This window comes from Corapipo altera, unplaced genomic scaffold (assembly GCF_003945725.1).
Source record: "Corapipo altera isolate COAL_440 unplaced genomic scaffold, ASM394572v1 49, whole genome shotgun sequence".
In the NCBI taxonomy this organism is placed as follows: domain Eukaryota; kingdom Metazoa; phylum Chordata; class Aves; order Passeriformes; family Pipridae; genus Corapipo; species Corapipo altera.
In genome coordinates, this window is record NW_020884879.1 from 9,447,285 (window position 1) to 9,474,696 (window position 27,412).

At 36.6% G+C, this 27,412-nt stretch overlaps 1 protein-coding gene across 4 annotated transcripts; it reads right to left on the bottom strand.

Moving 5' to 3' along the window:
- Nucleotides 1-768: 768 nt before the first annotated feature.
- On the bottom strand, nucleotides 769-27,412 carry TCEA1 (transcription elongation factor A1). Of its 4 annotated transcripts, none has more exons than XM_027638653.1 (10): nucleotides 27,298-27,412; nucleotides 22,379-22,441; nucleotides 17,345-17,450; nucleotides 9,398-9,485; nucleotides 8,227-8,375; nucleotides 6,317-6,373; nucleotides 5,335-5,489; nucleotides 3,346-3,492; nucleotides 2,354-2,425; nucleotides 769-1,302 (listed from the first exon to the last, which is right to left on the bottom strand). In XM_027638653.1, exons 1-10 carry the CDS (start codon nucleotides 27,364-27,366, stop codon nucleotides 1,294-1,296), a joined length of 915 nt encoding a protein of 304 aa, XP_027494454.1. In that variant the 5' UTR covers nucleotides 27,367-27,412; the 3' UTR covers nucleotides 769-1,293. The 4 variants fall into 4 exon arrangements, with proteins under 4 accessions (XP_027494454.1, XP_027494455.1, XP_027494456.1 ...); XM_027638654.1 differs by lacking the exon at nucleotides 27,298-27,412 and adding an exon at nucleotides 26,721-26,880 and having other exon boundaries at nucleotides 883-1,302; XM_027638652.1 differs by lacking the exon at nucleotides 769-1,302 and having other exon boundaries at nucleotides 2,261-2,425.

The following is a 27,412-nucleotide window of genomic DNA, read 5'->3' on the forward strand; positions in this document are numbered from 1 at the left end:
AACATAGAGAATCTTGTTTTTCCTTTACAGTCATGGAATTTATTCTCCAGCAACCTCAAATACTCTTCCCAACCCCCCATGAATACTTAATACGTTGCCAGAATAGATCTCCTCAAGCCCCAGGCTTCTATAAATTAAGTAATATAAAATTAGTACTTAAAGTCATGTTGTCATGTTTTTCCTTGAAAACACATTTGAAAATACTTCTAAGCATGTACACTGTTGAAAACCAAACTCTAAAAAAGCAGTATTTATACCATTCCACATATGGAAAAGACTGTAACTTCAATAATTTTTTTCCACCTGCAGGTCTGTGATTGACATCAGATACCCTATAATTCAAAATTCAGTTCAAGAACAAAATCAATGTCATTTATATGAAGGGAATATAGTATTACCTCCCCAGCCAGTTTATAATGTAATGAATTGGTTAGCTGGTGTTATTAGGGCAGCCCACAACACAATGCCTCTGCTCATTTACAAAGTCTAAACCCAATTTGGTTGTCAAGCACATTAAGCAAGACTGAATACTCAAATCAGATTTAACTATTTTAAGGCATTCCTGGAAATAAAACCTACTGATAGAATGTAAAATACATGCTTTGGGCAATAAAATATATTGCATCGATCGAAGCTGGTTATATAAACAAGCTTAACCCACCACTGCAAAAGAGGTCATCATATCCACTAATAAATTTTCAAACCCTATGACCCAAATTTAGTCCTAGTCCAGAAACAGTACACAACAAGCTAGAGAGTTAACTGAACTGTGATTTAGCTAACAACGGAGTTTATGTAATGAGGAACTGATATATCTTTTCTCTTTGCAAAGCTAGTGAACACAGCAGCAAGAAAGAAATTCCATTCTTATAACTGAACAAATGTGGAAAGGTAAAAATACACATGGGAGGAGCGTGTATATTTCAGAACACAAAAATACAGAACATTATTCACATAGTTAGAAAAAAACCCAAGACAATTACCAAAATATTTAATTGGTAAAAGTTTAATGTCAACTTACTTATAAAAATGAAAAAATATTTTAAAATTCACCATACAATTGAGCAACCTGGCCCTACTGACTATCAGCTATAGGAAGGCATTTAAGGAAATGATGGTTGTGTCAAAACAAAGGCTAATTTCAGGCATGTATGTTGCTTTAAAGAAAAAAAAAAAAGAAAGAAAACCAAAAACCCCTCTCATTTGCAGGAAGCTAAAAGCTTAGCCTAGTTTTTAAAGCTAATTACAAAATCCTCTTTCATACTGGTCCAGATGTCTTGACAATTTCTTCTTCTAACAGAACTGTCAAAAGAAAAGAATTTTTTATGAGATCCTTATACAGCTTAGTTCTACATCTTTGCAAGAAGAAACAGACATATGACACCATACTTAGGATATGGAAATTACTAGTTACAGTATTTGCTTATATCGAAACCATTCCTTCACTCAGGCATCTGTATAGGGACACTTCTCTAACTGCCACATTACAGAAGGTTTTAAGGACAAATGAACTTTTCCAGGTACTGCATTAAATAATTTCTAAGATTTACATATTATTTGGATATCTTGGAATACAGATTTGAACAATATCCTGTAATAAGATATGTAAAACAAGATGTATAAAGTATTTTTTTTATGTGGCAATCTTAAAGTATGCTGTGCCATGGCTCTGCAGAGCTGCAGCATTCTTAACCCAGAAAAATAACAGAATGAGGGTATCATGCTTCCCATTGCATGCTATCACATCTTAAATTGTAAATATTACAGGCCTTCATTTCAATGTTTCTCCACTCCACTGGACTACCAGTGTTCCTCAGAAGCTTTTTAAATTCCCATTTCCTGAACTCAAAAAAAATTAAATCAAGTTATCACTGCCCTACACTTATGACGACACAGGAATATAGTAGCAGTCAATTCTCTTTATTATCCCCCCTCTTTAGAGTAGCAAAAAACGGAGACAACGATAACAACAAAAAGTCTAAAAAGGCCTATTCCACTCATCAATGTGGAGATTAAAGCCAGATCGATCATCTTTGGGCAAAGAAAGAGAAAACTAACACAGTGACTGACTAACTTGTCACTACTTTGTATGGCAAATGTTGCAAGGGCTAGGTCAACATCCTGACTTCTTTCCCCCTTTGCAACTGCCTTACTTGTGTGATCTCACAACTTCAGTCAAAAATACATTTTTAATTCAAAGGTATTTCGGAATATTAACATGGAATATCATTAATGGGCTAAGAAATAACTAAAAGTCAACAGAAAGTCATTTGTCTCATTTACTGTAAACCAAAATTAACCACAGAGCCTGGCTGCCTGCAATCAAATATGCAGAGCAGTCTAACAGTCTTACCTTCCATCTGTTTCCACATTCATTACAGACAACAAACGTTGTCATGGGTTCATCAGCACTGCGGGTTTGAACCTTTGGCAAAGGCAAGAGACAGAGTGGAAAAAGAAAATTAGTATCTTCAATTTTTGTTAGTGTGTGTTCATGTAAGTGTTTAAATCAAAGTTTAATATTAAGGAAGCAAATTTCAATCAAAATACAAGTGAACTTTACTCAACAATGGAAACTGGGTTTTTTCCTAACTATAAAGCCATCATAAATTTAGATTTTGACAGATTTAGTAGCACTAAAATACCATTTTCGGCGTTGAAACAGTGCACTTATTTCTAGGACAAGATTCTGCACTTCAGAAGGCTACATGTTCAGTACAGCTTTACATATATTTACCAATGTAAAGGCTTAAAAGTCTCATGATTGAAAAATAGCTTTCTACTTAAAGCATCTGATACACAAAATTAAATTATAAGTGCAGTTGATCCTAAGATGAAAACTACATTCCCTGAAGCACCGTTTAAATAATTAAAGCCCTTCTTCTTGCAGTTGTAGGAAAGACTGTAAACCAGGGCCTAGGGTTAGTCGAATAGTACAATAAAGATACATGTGTGTATATACATATATATAATTTTCTTCTGTTTAGTCCTTCAGTACAAAAAAGTTTATGTACATTAAAACCAGTATGTTATCTCTCCTCCACACAAAAACATATTAATAAGATGTGATAAAAAGAGTTAGCAAAAACTCAGCATTGCAAAGAAACTGAAGCTCCAGCCTATACAGATACTCAGCTTGGGTTTACATAAAATCTTTGGCAAATAAATACAACACACAGTCTTTGTGTAAGCACACCTAAGTGCATCCACCTACCTTCACATTTTGTAATTTGTCAGCATTTTGTTAAAAGTTCATTTTGTAATTCCAATTTTTTTTCTCTGACAATCTTTATATAGGACTTAAGCTTTGAAAAAGGAAAACGAAGAGTCTGAACAACCACGCACCTGGGTGTATGTACAGTTCTTCTTTTTGCACTTGCCACATGTAAACAGATCAGTTTGGGTACCCCCTGTTTTAGCCATCTGGTGCTCTCTGATAGCTTCTTTGGTCAGATTTTTGCGCATTTCTTTCAGTTCATCACTTGCCATTTCCTGTTAAGGACAAAGAGCAGACAGAGTTTACTAGAGAGTTTTTGCTTGAAAACAAGTTACAACTGTGTGAGCCAATACCCTTTTTTATTTAGAATCCATGAGCAACAACTCTACTGAAAGGCACTGAATTTCTACACATTTTTAATTTTACAAGATTTCAGTTGAGATATCTCACAGCACGGAAGCTACAAAAGTTAAAAATGTTCTTTTTTTTTTTAAACGTAGATGGGGAAAAAAAAGATCTCTAAAAGTTACAACGTCAAACATCTAGAAACATTTCTAGGCAAATGCATTTAATATAAGATAGACAAGGGAGAGGACTTTAAAGTTCTCCAGAGGGGTAAAAAAGATCCTCTCCCTAGGTTAGATCCTTGGATAATTATCTCATTGACCTACATAGGACTATTACAGGAAAAAATTTACACTTTGCATATTTGCATATTTGTACTGAAAAATACAGTACAGCCATAATTTACCATATGCAACCAGAAACCATATACACTTCGCTTCAAAACACTAACCAAGGAGCTCAGAATCACCAATTTTCTATGTCCTTTCAAACAGTTCTAGTGTGCAGGATCTCCACAACGTCTAGTAATCTAGAAAACTATTTGTTTCATTTTTCTTCAATACAGTTTTACTCCACATCCCACACAGATGTGGAATGCAAATCTTGTATTAACACTGTTTCACTTCAGAATTAATCTTAACATTAAAGGGTTTTTTAGCCTTTAACATTTTAATCCAAGACATTAATTAAACAAACAATAGGCACTGGACAACACAAAATATATGTTTGTGCATCCATACAAAAACATGTGGGGGAAAAAATACCCTCCAGAACACATACTGAAGGTACAATTTCTTTTTTTTTATACATTCTTTTACCAGTCTGTTTGCCCAAACCTTTATGTAAAGCTACAGCAAAATAATCCCAACCAAACAAAAAAAACCATCACAAAAAAATTTTCTTTTGGAATAATCATGATTTTCATTAGTTGATCATAAATTTAACATCTTTCAGTCTCCTTTGTACCTGATTTGGGGGGGTAGAATCTAACATATAGAAGCAGAACTACAAAACTGAAACAAGATGTTAACTGTGCTTCCATTTTTCTCTCCCATAAAATCAAATTTTTCATTTGACTTTCCAGATTTATTCTGATTTGCAAAGACAGTGATGATCTGAATGGGAAATTTTATTCAAGTGTCCAAAATGTTCTTTAAATTCAATTTGATTTAAAGGGCAATTTTCCTAACTTCTCCTCTGTCATTTATGGTTTTTTTTATTTATCAGTAAGAGTTTCCTTCAAGATCACTTGGAGTATTCAAGATACATATAAGTTTTAAATAAATACTGCAAATGACAACAGAAGAGGGGACAGATCCTTAAATCCACAAAGCGATACCTCGCATAGGAGTGTAACTGCAGAGGTCAGCATTTGAAAAACAAATGGCAAGACAGACTAACAAATATCCAGAAACATGAATGGACAAGCAGCTTGGAGTCACTAGCCAGTCATATTTACAATCTTCCTAAACTTAAAACACTATTACCAGTATATCACGTGGCCTTTTAAAAACATGCCATGTTTCGAGATAGCAACAGCTTACCCGCCTTCTGACTTACAGCCAAAAGTCAGACATTTAGGATCCAATAACACACATCACTTTCATGGCCTCTGCCTCAACAAAGCCCTGTAATTTAGGCTGTGCAAGCCACAAACAAGCCACAGTCTTTCAGAAGTGTGGGCAGCTTACATAAATTACTTTTGTGGCTAGTAAATACAAGCCAGGATGTCAGTCCAATAGGGAGATAGTTCAAGACTATGTTTTACTTACCTCTGCTGTCATTTTGGCAAACTTGTCAGGAGGAATGTTTCCACATAATACATTTTTCCTTAGATTAGGGTTCTTTGCATCCTTGAGATTTGCTATTCTACTTCGTACTCTATTTTTGTATTTCATATCAGTGTTTTTTAATTCTTGAAAAATAGGTGCTTTGTATTTAAGGAGCAAAACATTAACAAGTAAAACAGAGCACTATAAAGGATTCATTTTGGGGGGCAACTTTTCTAAAGCAATGTACTTCTTTGCTTTTGACCAAGTCCCCAGCCAGCAGTCACTTTCCTGTTCAACACAGCAGACTTCATGTCCTTCTGAAGCCTAATCGCAGTTAAACACATGAACCATGAATTTTTGGGTTGTAGGTTCTCAACTGAAATTGTGAAAAGTCACCCATAAGCTTATGGCCAGGTTCTTGGACCTCATACTAAGAATTAATTAATTTCCAAAACAAATAGTCAAACAATGACAGATCAGTGACTTTTTTTTTTTTAAGAAAAAAAGAAGGCCAGACCTCTGTTCTAGAACTATTCAAACATTGCTACCAGAACCTCCCTTTCAAAAACTCAAAATTCATTTAGAAATAATCTTGTAGAAAATTACAAAAAGACATTAGAAAAAGATAAAGACTGTTAACAAGAAAAGGTTTTTAAATAACACAGAAGAGCCCAGCATTTTATGTAAGAATGCTTCAGAAGGACATAAGATTGCTGCTGCAAGGAAAATATACTGAGCTGAAACCCCCCCCACACACTCACCTACACGCATTGCTACATGTTTAAAGGCAAATCATTTCAGTTGGACTCTTTTTTTAAACACTAAATTTATGTACTGATGTGTTGAACAGAGTTTGCTATTTTTCTTTTACATGAAATTTACAAATATTCAATATGTAGATCAAGTTAATTAATTTTTAAATTATCAGTGCTTTTAAAAAATATTCCTGTTCTAGGGCACACAGATATTCGACAAAGGATATCTTCTTCAATCTGAGAACCCAGCTCTTCTTCATCAGCACCAATAGCAATATAATCATCTGAGGAAAACAAATACTAAAATATTAGCAAACTGAAATTCTCAGTGTTCTCTGTCCCTGAGAGCCCATTCAGCACTCTGAAGCTCAGCAAATTATGAAACACCTGCAGTAAGTCTTCCTTTTGTGTAGGTAAGTTTTATTTACTGCATACTTATCCTTTCAAAACTTACTAATTGGAAGAACAAGAATAAGTGAAATGAAGCACAACAGAAGTTTAAAGAAATTTAAAACCTTTCATAAAACCAAAAATTCTGACATCCAGTAACAAACACAAGTAGAAACAAAAAAATTGCAATACAGAAATATTTAAAACATTCTATTAGGCTTGGCAAATACCCATCTCCACAGCATATCTGTGCACAGAATAAACTATTATAAAAAGGAAACATTTTATATTGTGTTTAGTCAATTGTTTCAGTCCACACAATACAAGAATAAGCAAATAAATGTTCTGCATGCAAGCAAGAGGAAGATTTTATTAGAAACATAGTAATTAAGTAACAGAAACAGTATTATTAGATTTTTTTTAAAAGTTCAAAGCAGAAATGTGTCATAAAACATGTAAATTAGAAGAGATGGACCACGGCAGTCTTGAAGACAATGCAACACTTGAACTACAATTTCTGAAGATAACTGTTTACTGTTTCTGACCAAAACTCTTTACTCACAAAGACAGCTGCTTTTCCATGATAGCTGAAGGGTAAATTAGATACAGTGTTTTACCCTCATTTCAACATGGGTGTACTTCAATGAGCAATTCAAACACCATTTCTCCTTAGATCTCATGCCAAAGGCCGTAAAACCAGAAAACAACCTTATTTTTTGACCATGGATCATCAGTTTATATGTGCTGTACAAAGCAACTCATCAAAAAGGGTTCTTGGAAAACTAGCTAAAATTAAGAATACATAGAATTATAAATACTAAGATGCTACACGGAACTTTCTGGTCATAAATTGCTTTAGAAGTCTATGACCCACAGATCCAGAGGACCACAAATTCATGGTATTTAATCAGCTTTCATTGTTGTCTGTATCTGAATTCATATGAATTAAAAGAAAGAATAAAAGAGTGAAAGGGGTAAACATAGATGATTCAGAAGCCTATTTACACTGGGTCAAGTTACACCCAAAGAAGAGAGAAACAGGAGCTGAGTCATAAGTTTGGTAGAAGAGTATGACCCACTAGAAAAAAATTAGGTAATTCTGAGAAGTCCAGCTTTCAGTTTGTTCCTTATCTAGTATATCATTCAATTTGTCAGTGTAAACACGCTCAAGTGTACGAGAGGTGAAAAAAAACCTCAAACCAAAACAGTTAAGGAATTTACAGATGCCCAAAAGGCATGAAGAGCAATACAAGACTCTCTTATTCCAAGTATCTTAATGAAACATCAAGAATAAATTAATATAGAAAGGCAGTGTACAAAAATCAAAATCTGAAGGTCCCCAGGACCTCTAGTTTAAGAAAGGCAGTCATGTATATAGTGGCACTCTCTCAGTCAGAAAGACTGAGTTACAAAAAAAATAGTAGCTTCTGCAAAAATATTTAAATAAGGCATTAAAGGAGGCAAAAACCTTCCTGAAAAGAAGTTGCCCTGTCAGAAAGTTATCAGATGAACTGAGCCACAAAATGTCCCATGTTACCAGCAACAAAAATGTATTTTGATACATTTCCATGCTACCAAGGTTACTCACTACTTGCAACTGGTAGAACTGGCCTACGGATATAAACAAACGAACAGACACAAAAAGGGTTTATTCTACCCTATGGGGGAGGAGAAAATTAGAGTGGGAAAGACAGAAATAGAAGAGAAGAAAACAGATAAACTTGAAAACATATTCTACAAAGCTCACCTCCTGTTCTGAGAGCTGCAGAGAGCATTTCTCTACATTTCACTCGTACAGAGTCTGAAGTGCTTGGAGCTCGGGGAAAAGAAGGGATGAAAGAATTTGAAGGAGCACTACCCTCCTCCTTCCTGCTGCTGGAATTGCTACTTGAACTGCTAAAATAAGGCAAAAAGAAAACTATTTTAATGTTTTTTCCCTTCTTCAAATTACTTTATTTCTGGGCAAAACGCAGGTCTTTTGTTATATCCATTTGATGGCATTCCAAAATAAGAACACAGGCCACCTTTTAAAAGCTATTTATAGCTCTGGAGTCAATACAATCTATAAAGTGTCTTTAGACTATTCACCAGGGTATTCCACACAATAGTCACAGCAGGTATTTCATTCCATTTTGTGGCATACAAGGTTTAATTCTCAGTTCTTTACATTAACATGAAATCTCTTTTTTCCTCCCACGGAACTTTAAAAAACAGTGCAGATACATCGCACCAACATTCACTCTGTGGCAAATGCATTGCACTCAATCTGTTTACTCTATTGAAGGGGTACCACGGTCACAACTCCTTTCCTCCCCAGCTGATGTAGTTTTGCAAACTGTAAACTAAGTTTTCAGCTTCCATCTGGACATATAGTTAGAAGCTAAATTCCAATTTGAAAATGGCTGCTGAAAACAGATTCACTAAAACCTGAAGTGTATAGAAGAAACGGGCTTGCAAATACTCTTTTGTAAATGTTCTTTAGCTCTCCTCAGTGACATTAATATGGTCTCCTTTTTATGATAACATATTTTGTGTTTACCAAAAGAAGTGCAGATTGTTTATTAAACATAAAAGCTAAAAGACAAAGTATTGTAAACATCCAGCACGTGCAATTACCACAAAGCTGAGACTGAAAGTTGTTTTACAGATCTCAAAGCTCAGTGCTAGTACTCAGAGAGGATGGAGCATTTGACAGATGGAATAAACAGTAAACTCTTGACTTATGGTTTTCTTTTCTTTTTCATGTCAACAGCAGCACAATTTATTCCTCTACCAACACACCCTTTCTTGTAGAAAACTTAATGTCTTTCAGAAAAGAACATGGTAGCTGTCTCTAATATGAAGTATTTGGACCAAATACTTTAACACTAATTTATACTTAAGTGAGATTATTTGAACAATCACGAAGAATTAAGCACCTTTCTTCTCTGGCTTCAGGGCTGTTTTGAGAGGAAGATGCAGGCTCCTTTTTCTTTTCTTCAGACTCTTTATCAGTTGAAGGTCCATCTGGAAATACAAAACACAAGAAACTCTCTTCTACCCAGAAACAGTAACCAATTTTAAGCAGTGGTAAAATACCTTTCACGATTTCTCCTGAACCAGCTGGAAATGCTATGAGCTCCCACTCTCTGCTTCGACCCTCTCTCACAGTACAGCCTTCCACTCTCCAACACCCTCCCAACCCCGCAAACTGAAAATATGACAACACTTCAGATTCTTCGAGTCAAGTCCAGCATCTGCTTAAACTGGCAGTGAAGACATGATGAAAACTTAGTCTTCTATGATTTATTTTTGCCAACACTGCTGCAGTAGGTAGACAGTAACTTCTTAGTTACTGCATCAAGTCTCTGGAGTAAATACTTGCCATTCTTTTTAACTATACTGCGAAAGCTAGCAGGGTTGCCAAATATAAAGATTATTTTCCTATTTTTGAAGGAGTTTTCCAGACACACAGACAGTATTTTCTGTGATAGCTCTTAAATTATTTGCCCTAGAGTTTAAATATATTTGAATTTGCCTTTCCCATACAGGCTGTGTTTCACCATGATTTTATAAAGAATAAAGACATAAGTCTTTGTGAAGGGTAATCATAACATTTAACTTTAGCATAGCAAGAACACAAACACCCTTTTATTGTAAAGAAGATTTCAGAGTGGCTAAATTGAGCTCCTGCTTTGATTTGCTCTCTAGAAAGGCTGGCTCTCCACTGCCTACAGAGAAAGCCTAGTGAGATTGGCAGCACTCACTGACAGATTTTGTGAATTCTTCTTTCCAAGCCCTTATAGAGCCAGAATTACACTTCTAAATTCATAGACTGTGTTATTGGAATAAGCATATATTACAAACTTTAAAAAGAATTAAAAACATATCAAGAAAAGGAAGGAAATCTGTTAAGGTTCAATCTTGCCCATAAAGATGTCCTGAACTAGGCATACAAATTCTTCTTTAAGCATCTAAAAGTATCCTTATTTCCAGAAGAACCCCATCCCCACATTTCTCAGAGGAACTTGGTGATAACATAACACACAAATTCAGGTCTTTCATTCAAACACTGAGTTTTTTTTTTCATTTTCCTAGAGTAATGGTTTTTAAATAGGAACACTAAACTGAACATGATTTCGATACTTTCCTTAACTTTCTGAGTTAGGGAATTTACCCAATCAAATATCACTTTGTTAAAGAATCATCATCATAAAGGGAGATCAGAGATGAGGCACCCATCTACTATCCCATCTCCAGCTGCACCTAAAAAGAGATGGTTTTTACAACATAGTATAGGAACCAGCAAAACACACAAAGCTCCTTCTTCAGAATATTTCCCCAGCCTTCAAGAGCTCACCCACTGTTTGTAACACTGAATTCAATCCTTGATAAATTTCTCCATTTAAGGAAAAAGGGAAAATTAAACACAGTAGATGACGCACTTGGGTTGATTGTCTTTAACAAGCTAAAGATGTTATTAAAAAAATTCCTAATAAAGGTATCAATTTATTAGCTAATACTTATAAAAAAGTATTTCTTTCACTAAGAAAGCAAATGAAGACATAAACATGGATCACACCAGGTCTTCGCTATGACACTTGAAGTGCACAATACTAGAAGAAAACAAGTCCCATTTTTAACATGCATACTCACATGACTGCTCTCTATTGCAACAAATGCTTACATGATATATGATTTTTAAAATCTTCTAAATACAATCTCATTTACCTTCACAACCTTTAAAGCACATGATCATCTTTGTCAGAGGTTTTAAGACAAACTAATAGATCAAATAGGTACCTCTGCTTCAGCCCATTCACCTCCATATTTTTTTCTGGCTCACAAGTAGTCAAATTCAGAGCTGACCTATGTTATGTCCTGCTTATTTTGCATCATACACACCACTGTGGTACAGCTGGCACCCAGTTTTCATCTATCAAACACTTCCATTTAACCCAGCACCATTTCATCAAACAAGGCAGGCACCTGAGAACACCTGCCAATACCCCAATGGCTTCTTCCCCTTATGGAGGGCAGGGTGTGTATGAGGCACCAAGATAATGCAAGAGGTAAAAGCACAGCTCCTCCTACACCTGCAGATCAGTCTGTGCAAGCATGTCTTAAACCAAGGCCAAGCTTCTTCAGCAGCTGAGACAACTGGACCATCTGCAGTAAGTATGTCTCCAAAACTATAATTCATTTAATCACTTAGAGTTTACAGATATTTTTGTTAAATCCAGTTTAAGAAATCTGAAAATAAAGTTAACAATATTATCCTAAGTGTTTAAGTCATTCACTCTTACGAATCAGAAATTGGAAAGCACCAAGGACAGGAGATGCTCTGTCAAGCTGGATTTATTCTTAAACTCACACATTAGTAAGAATATCTTATTTTATTGAGATACTGTATTGACAAAAGAACAGAATGCAATTAAGAGCCTGCTAGACAGCATTTCAGCTATCCTCTGGGGATAAGAAAGAAATGCCCTTGACAAATTAAAAATCCCTACTAATTAACTTATTTTACATTCAGTGGCCAGACTCTAATGGAAAGGAAGAATGACAGTTAACAGGAATTACAAGACACAGAAATTCTAACAAAGTAAGATGGAAAAAAATGGCCCTTCTGTGAAACATCCTTAAAAATTCCAATACATGATTCACCTCAGGAAGTCCATAGGATATCCTAAATATTTATAAATATTTACAAATTACAAGTTGCTTTAAAGAGGCACGGTTCCTTTTTCTCAACTCTATACCTATTCAAACTTTTAAATAATTTTCTTCAGAAAAAAACCTGAAATTGTCACCAATTTTAGGATTGAAAACTGTAACTTCACAGTTTTAGCAAGCCATAAAAAATCTTGAAGTTTTGTTTTTTGTAAGAGAAGTTAATTATATTAACAATTCTTCAAAATACAAAGAACACAGTAGTAATATGAATTTCCTATTAGCTATCAGAATAAGACTATCAAAGTCTGATGACTAAAATGCAGTTTCTATCTTGTACCTGTAACTACTTTGAAAGATACTCCTAGCTTCTCTGGTGAAATAATCTCTCCAGGGTCAAACGTGACATGATAGTGAATTTTGTTACCAAAACAGAAATTTTAATATAGTATTATACAGCCAGGTAACATAATTAATCTGAATGTTAGAAGTCATTAACAGCTTCATCCTAGATTTTTCTAGGTATATTAGAAGCCAACACTAGACACTTGCTAGTAACAAGGAAAAAATTAGAAAATATAAAGATGTAATGTTATTTATTCATAAATCTAACTTTAAATTAAGAAAAACTTTAAAGTAACAATTTTTCCAGAAATTTTTCCTTAATGAAAGGTGGCTATTTATTCTCTGGAAGCACATGATAATTTAATCTAGTGAGATACTGTATGTTACTGATTCAGGAATCACCACTAGAACTTGGAAAGTCTTCTGAATAATCAAATTAAGTAGGTTAAAGGAAAGAGATATGAGAACATGTATCAGATGACATAATTAATTTAACAACGACCCTCATATTTAATAATTATTTAGGCTCCATTTTCCAGACTCTGACCAAAATAATCTTGAGATGCACAAGCAGCAACACTGGTCAGCAATTCCTCTACAAGATATATTAAGACATAAAGGTAAGATCAGTAAACTTTCTTCCTAGCTGTAGCTTTGTGGGGAAGAATAACTAAGAACTATGAATAAAGGACAAAATCATTACCTGTTTGCTATTAAAATCATTACTTGTTTGCTATTTTTAAAGATTCTTTTTTTATTATCAGTTACAGAGAAGGATGACATATGGACTTCTGCACTATATATGTTTTTCACTTATATAGCACAATGTAATTTGCATCATGTGTTATTATCTCGCCACAGATAATCCTAAAAAATTACAGATCTACTAACAGTACATGGAACAGTTCCAAATATATATTTGACAGGAGTTGATTTCCACAGCTCACACTTGATATAAAAATGAAACTACCGAAATTATTTTTGCACTTGATTCTACTTGATGTCTTATAAAAACATGTACTCTTCTTATCAATAGTAAACAATAGTCTTAAACACTATTAGACTCTAATTTAAAAACTTGTTTTGTCAGTAACTTTTTTTTAATCGAAGCCAGTAGGTTTCTAGACGTCCTTGAACAACTTCACCTGAAGACAGCATTAACCTGTAAGATAGTCCTAGACTGTACCTGCTTGCTTGAGTAGAATCAAACCCAGGTGCAAAATAACAAAGGATATTATGAACAAAGTAAACTGAGTAAAACACTTCTGTGAAGCCTGGCTGGTGTTATTAACACTTAAACACTCTTTTAAAATAAAATTAGTCAGGCATGCCCTTCTTTGAAATAGGCATTTCAAAATGTTTGTGGCCTCACCTTTAGTTTTCAATACTGACAACAGATGATCACTTAATGTTAAGATTACTGTCCAATGGTTCTACATTTTTATTCAGTACACAAAATTCCTGGAGGTGAGTTTACTTACAGGTCTGGGCATTCTTTTTCACTGTATACTCTTACAGTTCACCAAGTGATGGAGGCTAAATTCCTTAAGGAATTTTTGTTGCTTTTTTAATATAAAGAAACACTTCTCACAAGCTAAATGAGCATGCATGGATTCATTATGTGTGTGGCATACTCTGTAAACTCAGCTACTTGGCAAAACAATCAGTATTTGCAAATCCTGTGTTCTAACTGAACAGTATTTTATTCTGAGAGCCGAATTTGGTTCCTTATGCAAATTGTGACCACCCTGGCTGTGTGGTTTAACGTTCTTACAACAATATCTGAGAGCACCCCTGCACTGTGGCTCAGTCAGTGAGTCACTTCAGACAGTGCTCGCCAACCCTGTGCTGTGCAGCTCCCAACCCCCCTGAACAACCACTGCTAACCTGTCAAGGCTCTAGTCAAGTCATAAAGATCTGGTGATTCACAACTCACTTTGATTTCCTCTCATGTTTCCCATGCACTCTGAAAAACCAAATTCTGATAGCATTGAACTGAAACAGTACATGCAGCCTGAACAGTAAACAATTCTTGCCTAAATTCAAAATGTCATTTATAAAAATAACTCACAAAGACTTCAGACCTCTGAGTACAATGCTCGGTACGATTAACAGCTGTCCGCTTCTGCTGCCATCTTTGATCCACACCATTTTACATGCACTATAAACAGCATAATCGAAACTGATTTCTCAAGCAGCTCAACATATGGTATTTCGTATTCTTCCGAGAAAGTCAAAACTAATGACAAAACAGAATAAGAGTACTTCGTAAGATTCCCACCCAGAGTTATAGCCCACCTTTCACAGTTATGAGAGTTTAAGTTCTAATGAATAACTGAGCAGTGATACAACAGTGAAACATTTGTCCTACTATGCTTTATTACAGGTCTATGTTACGACCAAGAAGAATTTAGGTATTTAAGTTTTGTATGCTGTATTTTCAGGAATAATTTGATTTTATGTAATAAGCACACTACCGTGACTAAACTAGACCTGGCATGATAACGTACACACAATATCTGTCCTGTAGCAAAAATTAGTGCATGAACAAAGGTCACACCCACTGCCTCAAGACGTATTCAGTTCTGATTAATGCCAAATATTTGTAATTTGCTTTCCAGTTCCTCACACATCTGACTTCAGCTCTTGCAAGAAGCCTTAGGCAGAGTCTCCCAGCTGTGTTAAAACAACCTGAATTTAGCAAGTTATGAAAAGGAAAAGTCCACCTTGCCCCAGTTACTGATGCAATCCCTGTGCAGGAAACAGTAACTGCAAACAGGTTGAACCAAAAAAAAAAAAAAAAAAAAGGTAGTTGAAATTTAAGCCTGAAGTAATAAACAAACCAATTAGTTTCCAGCTGGTCAGTTACCAGCCCTGGTCTCCTGGACAGGCACTTGAGCACTAGTTGTAGCACAGGAGGCACCTGTGCAGAAAGGAAGCCAGACCACCCCTTTCAGCAGCAGCCTGAACCCAGATTGACCTGCCGTGACCATCAGACACCACATTCTTGCTCCAGAGTATGAACACCCTCTGGTCCTCAGGTAGGAGTAACACTCCCCATGTTTCACAGCATTTGAACACTTTAAACATCAGTCAGCTTTAAGTAACAATATATTAAGACAAATTTGACTGACTGAAGATACTCAAGTGTTAGGAAAAGGGGACTACTATTTTTACTGTCTCAACAAATAAACAGCAAATCATTTGGTCGAAGGACAGCAATAACCAGGTAAGTCCCCTACTCCCCAAAAAGAGCAGCATCCAAGCACACTCCCAAAAGCTGAGTATTCTGTTGGAAAAGAGAATATCTCCTCTACTTTGTTCTCTAAACTAAGCTGCAGTATCAAAGCTTTGAACTCCAGAGGAAAAAAAGAAAGCAAAAACTACAAAACATTGATAGGGATTTGGGTTGTTTTTAAACTTAGATTAATAACTTGAGAGCTAGATCACTCAATCTAGCTGCTACTTTTAGAAGTTTTTAGAGTAACTCAAGTTAATATGCAAGTCCGTTTCTCCACTTATATATCTTATCACTTTTATGTACTGATATAATAAAGTTGGACTTCAAGTTTTAAATGGAAATTTAAAAATAAAAAGTATATTATTTTCACTATTTACCAGTTAACTCTGATCAGATTCTATAAAGATCCTTTATAAGCATGCATTTTATAATAAAAGTCATTATGATTTTAAAGATATTTAAAGATATTTTATCTATATGTCCAGTATTACCTGAATTTAAATACTAAAACTAACATAATTAGTATTATTTAACTTTTTTTAAGGTAGGCTGAAAAAAGTTTGCTGTAGAGGCTGTTGCTCCTTACTAGAATATAAAAGTTGAAAATTGTGACAAATTGTCCATTTCTACAGGCAGAGTATTTTCTACATAATTTACAATATGGGTCATTTTCTACATAATTTACAATATGGGTCATTCAGGAATGACCCATATCATCAGGAATAAAGTACCTGATAAAACACTTCATAATTGATAAAAACGAGGCTGAATTCAAATGGCAGGGGACACTAACAAGTCCTGGTATTTGGCATATTCTTCAAGACAGAACGGTAAATATTTAAATTGTAACATAAATTATTTTCTATTTAAAAATTTTAAGCTTCCTAAATCTTATTTTACCTAGACTTAGATACAAAGAAACAAATAGAGTGCAGCACAGTATATGAACAAAAATTTCTGGATAGAGTTTGAGATTTGCGTGTTTTCAAATACATTAAGTACTACCAAGTACTACCCTTGAATAAAATCCTAAGGTTTCATTAACTGCATTAATTGCTTTAAGGGAAATTAAACAAAAAGTATTAACTCACTAATTAGTAAGCTGTTTAAAATTATGGTTTAAAAAAAATGCAGACCTATTTCTCACTACCTGTAAGTTCTAACACATTTTTAACATCATTTTTAAGTTGTTCTTTTTCCCATCACAAATCACTTCATAACCAAACTTCAAAGCCTCCACACTCTCCTATGAGATTTTGCACCAGTTCTTCAGAGTACTCGTTATATGTGACACAGGAAATAGTAAAGAACGGGTTTGTTAGGGCCTAGTGCAGCAGCACAGTCACTCCAGCTCAACTGCAGGCAACAAGACTTCAGATATGAATCACGTCAGAGAAGCTGATTTCCTACTGCTTGCCAGCCTCAATAAAATATATTAACTGCTTCTCTGAATACACTCTCACCATAATGCACTGGTGACAGTCAAACGGTAAAAACCAGTTACATCAGCACAGAAAGTTTCAACACTTAGACAGGAGCACAAATATATCTTAAGCAAGGCAGTGTCAAAGATGTGCATCAAGACTACATACAGTCAAAACATGCAGGGAAGTTTGTTTCACCATACCTAACAGTTTCTTCCAAGACTTGATAAGAGACTTTGCTAAAGATGTAACCTCTTCATCTGTGCTTTGCTTGCGTATTGCATTCACCGACATTCCAATTCTGGTAGACTGCAAAATAAATAGAAATATACACCACAGAAAGTGACAAAAAGATCATTTAACAAGTAAACATACATAAAGCTGTACTCGAGCACTTTTTTTTAAAAGTATCTTTTCTTCTTTGCTTTTGTGATTTTTTTATTTTAAGATTAACAGGATGAAATGCTGCAAGCCTTTATATAACTTATTTTAACAGACTTATTTGCAACAGACATTGCAAAAAGAAACACAACAGTATTACCATTTGTCTCCATCACAGAAGTCTGGGGAGGGGGTGGGCAGGAGGGTAAAGGACTGTATTTATATTTTGTTATGATCAGAAGCTTGCTAACTGCTTCACTAGCATCGTAGTCTTAGAATTCCCATTTAGTAGTGGCTGTGGAAGAAGCTGTAATACCAGCTGGGAGTGAGCACATTTTAGTTTCCTAAAAATTCTGGCAATACTGAGATTCTTTAAAACCTTTAGCACAGAAAGTTCTGCCTTTAGATAGTAACAGAACTCTCTGTGTTTAAGATTTTAAAGAATGACCCAGCCTCTTTCTCTCTGAAAAGGCCAAGACAGCTTTAAGCCTTTGCCACTACTGCCACCTATAGAGAGAACAGAGGAGTAATTTACAATCCACGTCTTTTAAGACATAAATTAAGCTCAACAGCAACATTTTAGAAGAGTTATGACTGACATGTTCATGTGACAAGTAGAAAATTTCCACACTTTTAGCTTCAGAAGAGGAGAAAAGTATTTAACAATACAAACAAGGATTTTATTACCATTTCATATTTTGACCAATGACTAAATTAATCGTTCTTAAGATGCTCAGCTTTGTTGCATTACCATTGACAGAACTCACTAAATATAAATTATTCTACTTACTTTTGCAATAGTTCATCATGAATTTCCTTCTCCTTTAAAGGAAAATTTAAATCTTTGTGGCTCGCTAAAAATGGAACTGATTTGTTCCTGTAAATTACTTCTGACAACCCACACAACACTTTTTGAGGCACCATGAATGTGCTAAATGATTGGAAACATACTGAAATAGTCAGTAGCTATTTCAGTCAAGAAAACACATCAAATAACCTCAGGTTTGAGCATCAGCTCTAAACACACAGTTTGGATTAAAGAAAACAGATGGTTACTCACCTGTAACCAAAGTGTTTCAAGATGGACTGACTCTGCTCATTCAGATTAACAGTACTGGCCAATTCTCTTGAAATTTTGAAACTGAATCTCAACATTATGTTCAGACAATAAAGAATAACATGTCCTTCAAAATCCATAAAGTATCATATTTGAATGAGAAAAATGTATCTACAAAAAAACCCCAACACTCCACTGATAGATACCTGGGCATAAGCACAGCCTACACTCATCAGCAAAGAGAAAACACACAATCTTACAGACTTACTTAGGTAAGTAAAACCCAAAAACTCAAGTAAAACTCAAAACTAACTGGATAAATTAATTTATTATTTTGATCACACAAGAGAGACAGATTATGGTAACCATTTAAACTGCCAGCTTTCTTAAGGGAGTACACAAAAACAGCTCATTTGTTTGCTTTCCTGGAGCACTTGATCTGGCCTGCCTGAAGGGGGGAAGGAATGATCTGCTCATTTATTTGCCCGCTAACACGGGTAATTGCAAAAGATCAGTTTTATATTCTCAAAATGGCTGTGTTTTAATGACAAACTAGCAGACAGCATTTGAAATTTCCTCAGCCTTTTTGTCTATGGAGTTGTTCTTGTGAGGGTCATTTTTAAAGTGAAAAACCTTAAAAAATGAAGTGATTTTGAAGTGATTTTAAAGTGAAAAACTCCAGTATTTTCATTCTGCCCCACTGCAAATTCTAGAGTACTTTTCATCTGCTTTCAGAGTAAAGACAGGCAAAGATGGCATAAGATGGGCAAAGATGGCATAAGACAGATATTTTCACCCCTGAAACATTCAAGCTGTAGGCCAAGCAGCCTTCGGTGGATATGAGCAAGAGCAAGCAGAAGTAACCTACAGCCGAACCCAAACCAAAGCATATGATGGCAGCAAGTCTTTTCTAAACCAGAACAAACGAGGAACATAGCAGGGGGAAAAAAGCAACCACTGAAGCAAGCAGAGGTGTCACCAACTTTAAACCGTGAGAGTATGAGGATAGAGAACTGGTGAGGACAGAGAATTGGTGAGCTCTCAGACAAAGCAGAGCCAAATCAAATGCTGAAAAATAGTCACCTCCAGGTTCCCAGGTCTCCCAGCTTGCCAGTGAACTGGCACGAAGCCGCTGACAAGGACTGTACATCACAGTCTAGTTCTGCATACGTGTGTGTAATTTCCAGTTCAACCTGTTTGTTCAAATAAAGCCTGTCTGTCTCACTCGCTGTTTAGCTGCACACTGGCCACAATTAGCACAAGGGACATGATGCCTTTAATACTGTGTGGCTGCTAAACAGCTTTGCAATTCAGACCGCCGGATAAATCACGTGTGAGGAAAGGCTACTGGCTCCCTGCCTAGCTGAGCAAGGATCAGCTTGCTTACATAAAACTCGTTAGATATCACACAGTCGTATTATAGCCTACAATCACTTCAGCTTTCTGTGAAAAGAAATCTAGCAAGAAAGACACAAGACATGAGCACAAGTCCAGACTACTGATATGCATCTTCCACATACCTGTATACTGTTCAGAGGACTCACCAATTCAGACTGAAGCAGCAGTCATGTTACACAAAAAATCATTGCTTCTCTTATTACAAAGGAATAACAAAACTATCACATCTGCTAGCAGTGCTTTTCTCAATGTAGCTAGCTTTCAAAACTGATTAAAAACGGGTGTGGAAGTATGCTTTTCACTTGTGTCCTGCATTTCATCAATTCACACACATCAACAGATACCTCAATCTACACAGGGTGCAGTAAGTGCTCCCACCTTCTCATGATCATCACCCTTCCTGACACAAGCACACTAATGATCCACTACCAGAGCAATGGGTATTACTGTGCACTGTTTTGCATTTCAACTCTTGCTCCAAGTCCTCTATTGCTTAAGCAAATTTGGGAGGCCAATGTAGAAAGTTTACATCAGACATTACATATTTATGGAACTCTCAAGAAAAATAATGTCAATTTGGGTCTAAACATGTTGCTAAATGCAATCTTATGCAGTGGAACTGTTTTGAATACAGTAGTAGATATTTAAGAATAAGTTCCTAGCTAAGTCCTAGCACAGGCAACACATTATGCTAAAATACTTGATCCCTTTAGACCTACTGTAACATGGAGATATCTTCTTTACAAACTTGTATGGTGCTGCTCTAACACAGATTAAAACCAGTCTTTTACTGCAGATATTATTTCCCACTAAAAACAGGTACCTGTAATATGGAAGGGAATAAATAAGCTTCTTTCAAGTAGGATAGAAAATTGGACAATACTAATATGCAGCCCTATATAAATTAAGTCAGGGTCACACAAGTACTCTAAAAGGCAGACAGTTTAGTTTGTCTTGCAAGATTAAGAGTCCTCCTCTGTTGATAATTTTACTAATGTTTTTATTATAACTAATAAAAGAATAAGTTATATATGTGTATACTCTTCAGATCCTCATGGTTCTCAGACAAAATTGTTCTGGTGTTCTATGTAAAGCCTCTCCTTCAGTCCTCTTCACACTAACCAGAACAGGTTTGCACAGAAGCATTGACAGAATTGTCAGAGCACTTGCACAGAGATTTTTCATTTCAAAGGCAAAAAGCCCCATCATTACACAAATACTTTGCATTAAGACCAGGACAAAGAAACTTCAAAGAATAAGGTTAACAGAAGGTTTTTCTGGGTTTTGTTCTTGTTCTGTGCAGGGCATTTTTTCTGCGGGGTTCTGAGTTTGGTTTTTTATTTAAGGAAGGAGGTTGAACACAGGGAAGATGGTCTCAGTTCTATCAGCCATGCTCATTCATGCATGAGGGTGACACTTTAAAATTCCTATTTTCTGTCACAAACTGAACTATCAATAACCTACTAAGTTATTACTAAGGATGCATGAATCAAGAATGTCCTTGCTACTGATACTTTTAAGATTTAAACTTTATGGCTAATTCTGTACCTGTGACCATTAAGTGTCACCTAGAAAAACGTCTCCTCCAATTTAAAAGAGGCTACCACAGCAAATTAAGTCTTAGATTTACCTCTATCATTTGAAAATTGTCACAGACAGGGAATATCTGGTTACTTCGGAACAAGAGCTGCTAATTGATGAATTATGTGACAAACTCTGAAACTTGACAGGCAAATAAAGTTTACCCAGTGTATTTTTTGAAAGAATTTAGAAGTAGTATATTAAAAACTGTGTTAGAGATGCAGATATAAGCAACATTAGTGAGAACATGCATGCAATAGGGAGAGATTGTACCACTCCATCACTTCAGCCCAGGAGAATAAAAGAGGAGGAGGAGGAGGAGTATAATTACCCTAAGAAATACAGTACTCAGAGTTGGGGGGTAGAGTGTCAAATATGACTTGCCTGAAGGTATGAACCATGTTTCTTCTCACTTACAATCCAAAACCAGAACTAACTACATAAGAAAAGATGGTATCAGCTATAATCAGGTGCATTCTCCTTTAGGAGGAAGGAAACATATCACATATGTGTTAGAGTAAGCATGTAAGATTCTGTGGAAGGTAAACTCATAAGCAGCTCTTCCCCTTTTACGTGACAGAATTCACTACTTTGAACATATACAGAAGGATAAGTTTTAAGAGCTTCCTAGTGGAAGAAAACACTTAAGAGTCCTAAATTATGGTGAATTCAGACTACTTTACTATGTAACAAAACTGATACTTCCAAGGACTTTCTACCTAGAAATCTACTTTAATAGAGCAACCCTCTTTCAAATTTGCTGGTTCCACCTTCATCACTATGGAGTATTTGCAACATAACAGCAATAAGAAAATCATACCTGTAACAACTCAAGGGTCATGGGAATATTCTTAAGCTCCTTCAATAAATCAAGAGCTCCAGCCTGAAAAAAAGAAAGGAGATAAAAAGGTCAACCTAGTAGCAATCAGAAACGTCAAATATAATGCCAACAATATACTCTTATCTGTCTTCAGGGTTGCAGACTGGATTCAAATTATCAGTTCTCAATTTATCCACAGAACAACTCCACAGGACAAGGAAAGTTTTGCTTTACAAACTCTAAGCTTTAAGGGGCCTTAACTTGGAAATCCAAGTATTGACTCAAAGACAAGGGAAGTTTTATCTCACATTACTAAAATGTCAGTCAAAGCATTCTGTCAATTACCAACCAACACACATCCTCAAGGGTACTTCACTTAACAGCATCAGAAACAATCCAGACAACAGCAGCAATTTTCAGTTCAGAACAACCACATCTGAACGAGTTGAGAAGCTCTGCACAGTCCATCAATAATACATATATATATATATATGCGTGTATATATATATATAAATATATAGATGTCATTCTTAACTGTATTTGCAGCGGTGTGGTAAAGTCATAAATCATGAGATTTTCCCTTGCTAAGACTATAAGGAAAGGTCCTAACTAACTTCTGTGTAAACAGCAACTTTCTAGACAGATAAGTCAATTCAGAAACTGTACTATTAGGTATTAACAAAGTCTATATGCAGCTACTCTAACAATTCATTCCTTAGCAATGTTGGCCTTACTTAAAAAAAAAGGTTTCATAAATGTGAGATCCATAATTCTCTTTAACCTCTACACCCTTCTCTACCACCTAATCACCTCTACTTCAGCAAAGCTCTGCACCATCCACGAAGAGCAAGAAGGCAACTGCCTTTGCATCTGAGAGGTCATTCTACTTAGGCCCAGTTCATTACCTTCCCACCTTTTTTTTTTTTTAATTCATGAGATTTGGAAATAAACCCCACAAAATTTCCACCTTGCAATTCTTTGGAATTTGACCCCTTTTTCTTTCCTTACCTCTGTCTCAACTAATCCTATTTTGCTTTGCATTTTGCTTGCCTTTATTTTCAAATCCTCCCTAATCAACTTCTAGTATGTCACCTGTTGCAAGGAAACATGTAATGTTCTCCTGCATCTGCAAGTCTTCCAATTTAACCACTAAAGATAGCACAACAAATAACCACCAAGAGGCTGAGAAAGATGGAGGCAGAACATCTGTCTCACAGCAAAAGAAACACAGGTTTGGACACCTTCAACTGTCTGCTACAACCTCTGTTTTTAAACAGTTCTGACTCAAAGAAGCCTCCAAAACCAAACATTTCACTAAATGCTACCTTATACAAATTTAATTCATTTATAAAAATAAAGTTTTACTATTTTGCCAAGCTAGCAAAAAGCCTTATTTAACTTTTATTCGTGATATGCAAAATTTCTCCAGTTTTAACCATAGAATTTTAGCTGCAATGATGCAAGACTGAGAAATGTCATGCTGTTTCAGGTGCTAAACAGAGTTAACATACTAAACCCTTTCTTTCTCTAAACAGCCATAAGCTTGGTTTCTTTTCTGCAAACCTAGATTCAAGTAAAGCAAGTTAATTCCCTTCACTGCTACAAAACAAAATCAAATTCAAGGACATTTTCTTAGCTGAAACAAAACTAATGACAGAACTCAATGTGCCATTTTCAAAAATAGTCTGATAACACTTACCTCTCAACCAAGTAAGTTATAAACAGTAACTCCAATAAACACGGGTTATTGTAGCCTGCAACTTCAGCATGAGTGACACTATAATGCAAAGCAGCACTCTTCATCTCATCTTAGAAACACAATCTAGTCAAAATTTCTTTGCCTCTATTATACCCCTTTCCAATTGTACATGTCAAAACAATTTTATTACTCCCAGAGAAAACATTTTCCAAGACTAGGAACTTGATACATAGGAGATTAACAAACAAACAACACCAAAACCAAGTTAACAGATATCACCTATATTTTATATAAGTTTCTGTAGAAAATTACCAAAATTTCTAATGAACTAATACTTTCTAAGCCTTCATACTTCTCTAATCAATTATACTGTACATCAAGAATTAGATGCTTTAAAATTAAATTTAAATGGAATTTAAACTGACACCAACTAAACAGTTTTTCATAACCCCTTTTCATAGCATAGAAGTCAAACCCCCTCTTTTTCTCAAAACCAAAGTGGAAGTTGCACAGTACAACTTGCAAGTCCTTTTTTTTCTAATGTAGGACTTCTCTGTTTATAAAAAAACCTCCAATCATTAAGACCATTATTATAAATTTTTCTTTAAAGGTATTTCTATAAATTCATAGACAGTGAAAGGCAACACCCCACAGCACCAGGTTGGCTGGCTTCCTGTTTACCTTGTTACTTAAATTAACAGGTCAGCTTCATGCAGATTTAGCAGATTACTCCTCTCAGCTTCTCTCAGTTGATCAGATCATAACACCACAGAATGGTGGTCTATGTTCGTATTTTAAAGCTGTGCTTCAGGCAACAGACAATGGAGTGCATTTCTGAAGACAGCAGAGCTCTCCAGTTATAATTCTATTCTACTTAAGGGAGTAAACAATAACATGGACAATTTTACATTCTCTTCTCTAAACTTACTCAACCATTCTTGATTTTTTTTTTTAATCCACGGGTGCAGCCTTATTTCTCACATCTATTCATTACAACAGCTTAATGAAAGAAAAGTATACTGATGTACAACAAAAGCTGTGAAGAAGGCACTGCAGCTTTTAATCTAACTGCAGATATTCTGAAGGAGAACTAGTATCTACTTCCATTTGAAGCAACAGCAGAAATATGTATCTCACAGTGCATTAAATATTATACCACATTATTATTTGATTTACCCCTTCAAAACAAAACAACTGCATATATCACTTTACTAAAATAGTTATGAAATCTGCACAGCTACAATTAAATCCTTAGTCAATCACCGAGAGTCTGACTCAGAAAGGGTGTCTGCATGACCTGCCTTTTCCACTCATCAAAGGGAATGCCAAGGAGTGCTCTGCCACAAGCCACAGTCACCTTTTGTATGAGACATGAAGCATCTCTTGCCACCTGAGTCTTGACAACTTCAGAGTGAAAAAGTATCAATGCTTCTTTTTTTTCTTTTACTATTAATGGGTTTTGTCAAATCATTCTCATTCAGAGACATAGCCCAAATACCTGTTCTTGATGAGTAAAAATGGAGAAAGGAATACAAGAGGTTGTCAAGGGCATCGTTATCCAGTGGGTACTTGTGTAAAAATAAGTTTCTCAATTCTTCTTCTTCTTTGTGAGACAATAAAGTACCTCTTCATGGAAATCACTTTAATAATTTTGCTAAAGACAGTATTTTATCTGCAGCACGGAACTAGGTAGGAAATCACATTGTGCAATTAAAGAATGTGTAATTAAAGAAGGCATCTTATAAATGACGAAGACTAGTAAGGAAAACACAGAGACATCTCCTGTGTCAAATACCGATGTACATCCTCTCCTACCTAAGGGGTCGGGTAGGGACAAAAACTAAGGGCTTTTATCATTGTACACACATGTATTTTGGACAAACTGTCAGATCTCGAATCCTGGCCACGTCAGCAGCTCAAGCCCTCGGCTTCAGAAGGTTTGAGACAGTGTCAAACCAACAACAGAGTTGTTACTTGTGTGCAGGAAGGAGCTGGAGCAAACGAGCTCTATTCCAACACAGCAAAAACGTACAGCGCTCTCTGGTACTACTCACTCTTGCTCCTGGGACAGAGGTGAAAATCAAGGCCCAGCACTGGCTCCAGCCAGGCCCAGCTGTGCACGCTGTGTTCAGCCACATCAGACCTACACTGACCCCAGCGAAGTCACTGCACCCTCCACTGAGGTTTGAAAGTTAATTAAGCTATACATGCTAGAGCATGGATACATGTCCCCAGCTGCTGCTAGGAATTTTATCCAAACTCCAAACCCTCCCAGATCACAGAGAAATCACAGGAAGAACAATCATAAATACACAAATTTCCAGAGAATAACAACGTACCCACCCAATACAGAAGTAGTAAACAGAGTTTACAATTTACTTACATGCTATTTTACGTAAGCATAATCAGTTATTTTGCTGTTGTATACCCTGATTTTACTCACTTTGATGGATTTGTAGAAATAGTATAAACATGTTATCTAAGTAAGTTCTGTATGAAGGGCATACATAATAATTGAGTTAAGCTAACTGAATTCTGCCTAATAATATTCTACTTCCATTCTCGGGTACAAGTTATTCTCCTGATTAATAAACAGAATTAAAGTGTTTCAGGTTAGAGAAAAAGAGAAAGAAAGAGGCTCACACTCCCCATCTGCTTCTGAAGTTTACCCACACAACTCCGGCCGCCCTGCCGCAGCAGGGTTCGGGTTCTTCATTCACATCTCAGTTGGCACATCCCACATAAAACTCCAGCTTTCGCGCCTGAAAGTGACAACACCGACCCACAGGGGACCACCACTGCAGCATTCCCCTCGAGGGGACTGCGCTTCCCACAACCCCCCGAGCGAGGCCAACCCCGCGACTCTAGTGAATGGGGAGCGAAGGGAGCAGCCCTCCGCAGCCGCTCACGGCCGGGGCCCGGGCGGGAACCTCCTCCCGGCTGAAGGCGCCGGGGCTGGGGCGGCGGGGCCGCTCCGCCGGGGAGCAGGGCCGGCTGCCGGGCCGAGGGTCCCCCTCCTGCGCCGGCGGGGCGGGGGAGCCGCCGCAGCCCCGCGGGGCGGAAGGAGGCGCCGAGGCCGCCTGGTAGCGCGGGGAGAAGCGGCGGCGGGAGCGCGAAAGGCCCGGGGCCCGCTGGGAGCAGGGAGCGTGGGGCCGGCCGGAGTCGCGCCGGGGCCCGAGGCGCCGATTCGCCTCCCGCCCCGTCCCGTCCCGGCGCTCACCGCGTTCTTCTTCTGCACCATTTTGTCCATCTTCTTGGCGATGCGGATGATCTCGTCCTCCGTGGCCATGGCGGCGGCGGCCCGGGCGGCGGCGGCGCCAGGCAGCGAGCGTCGA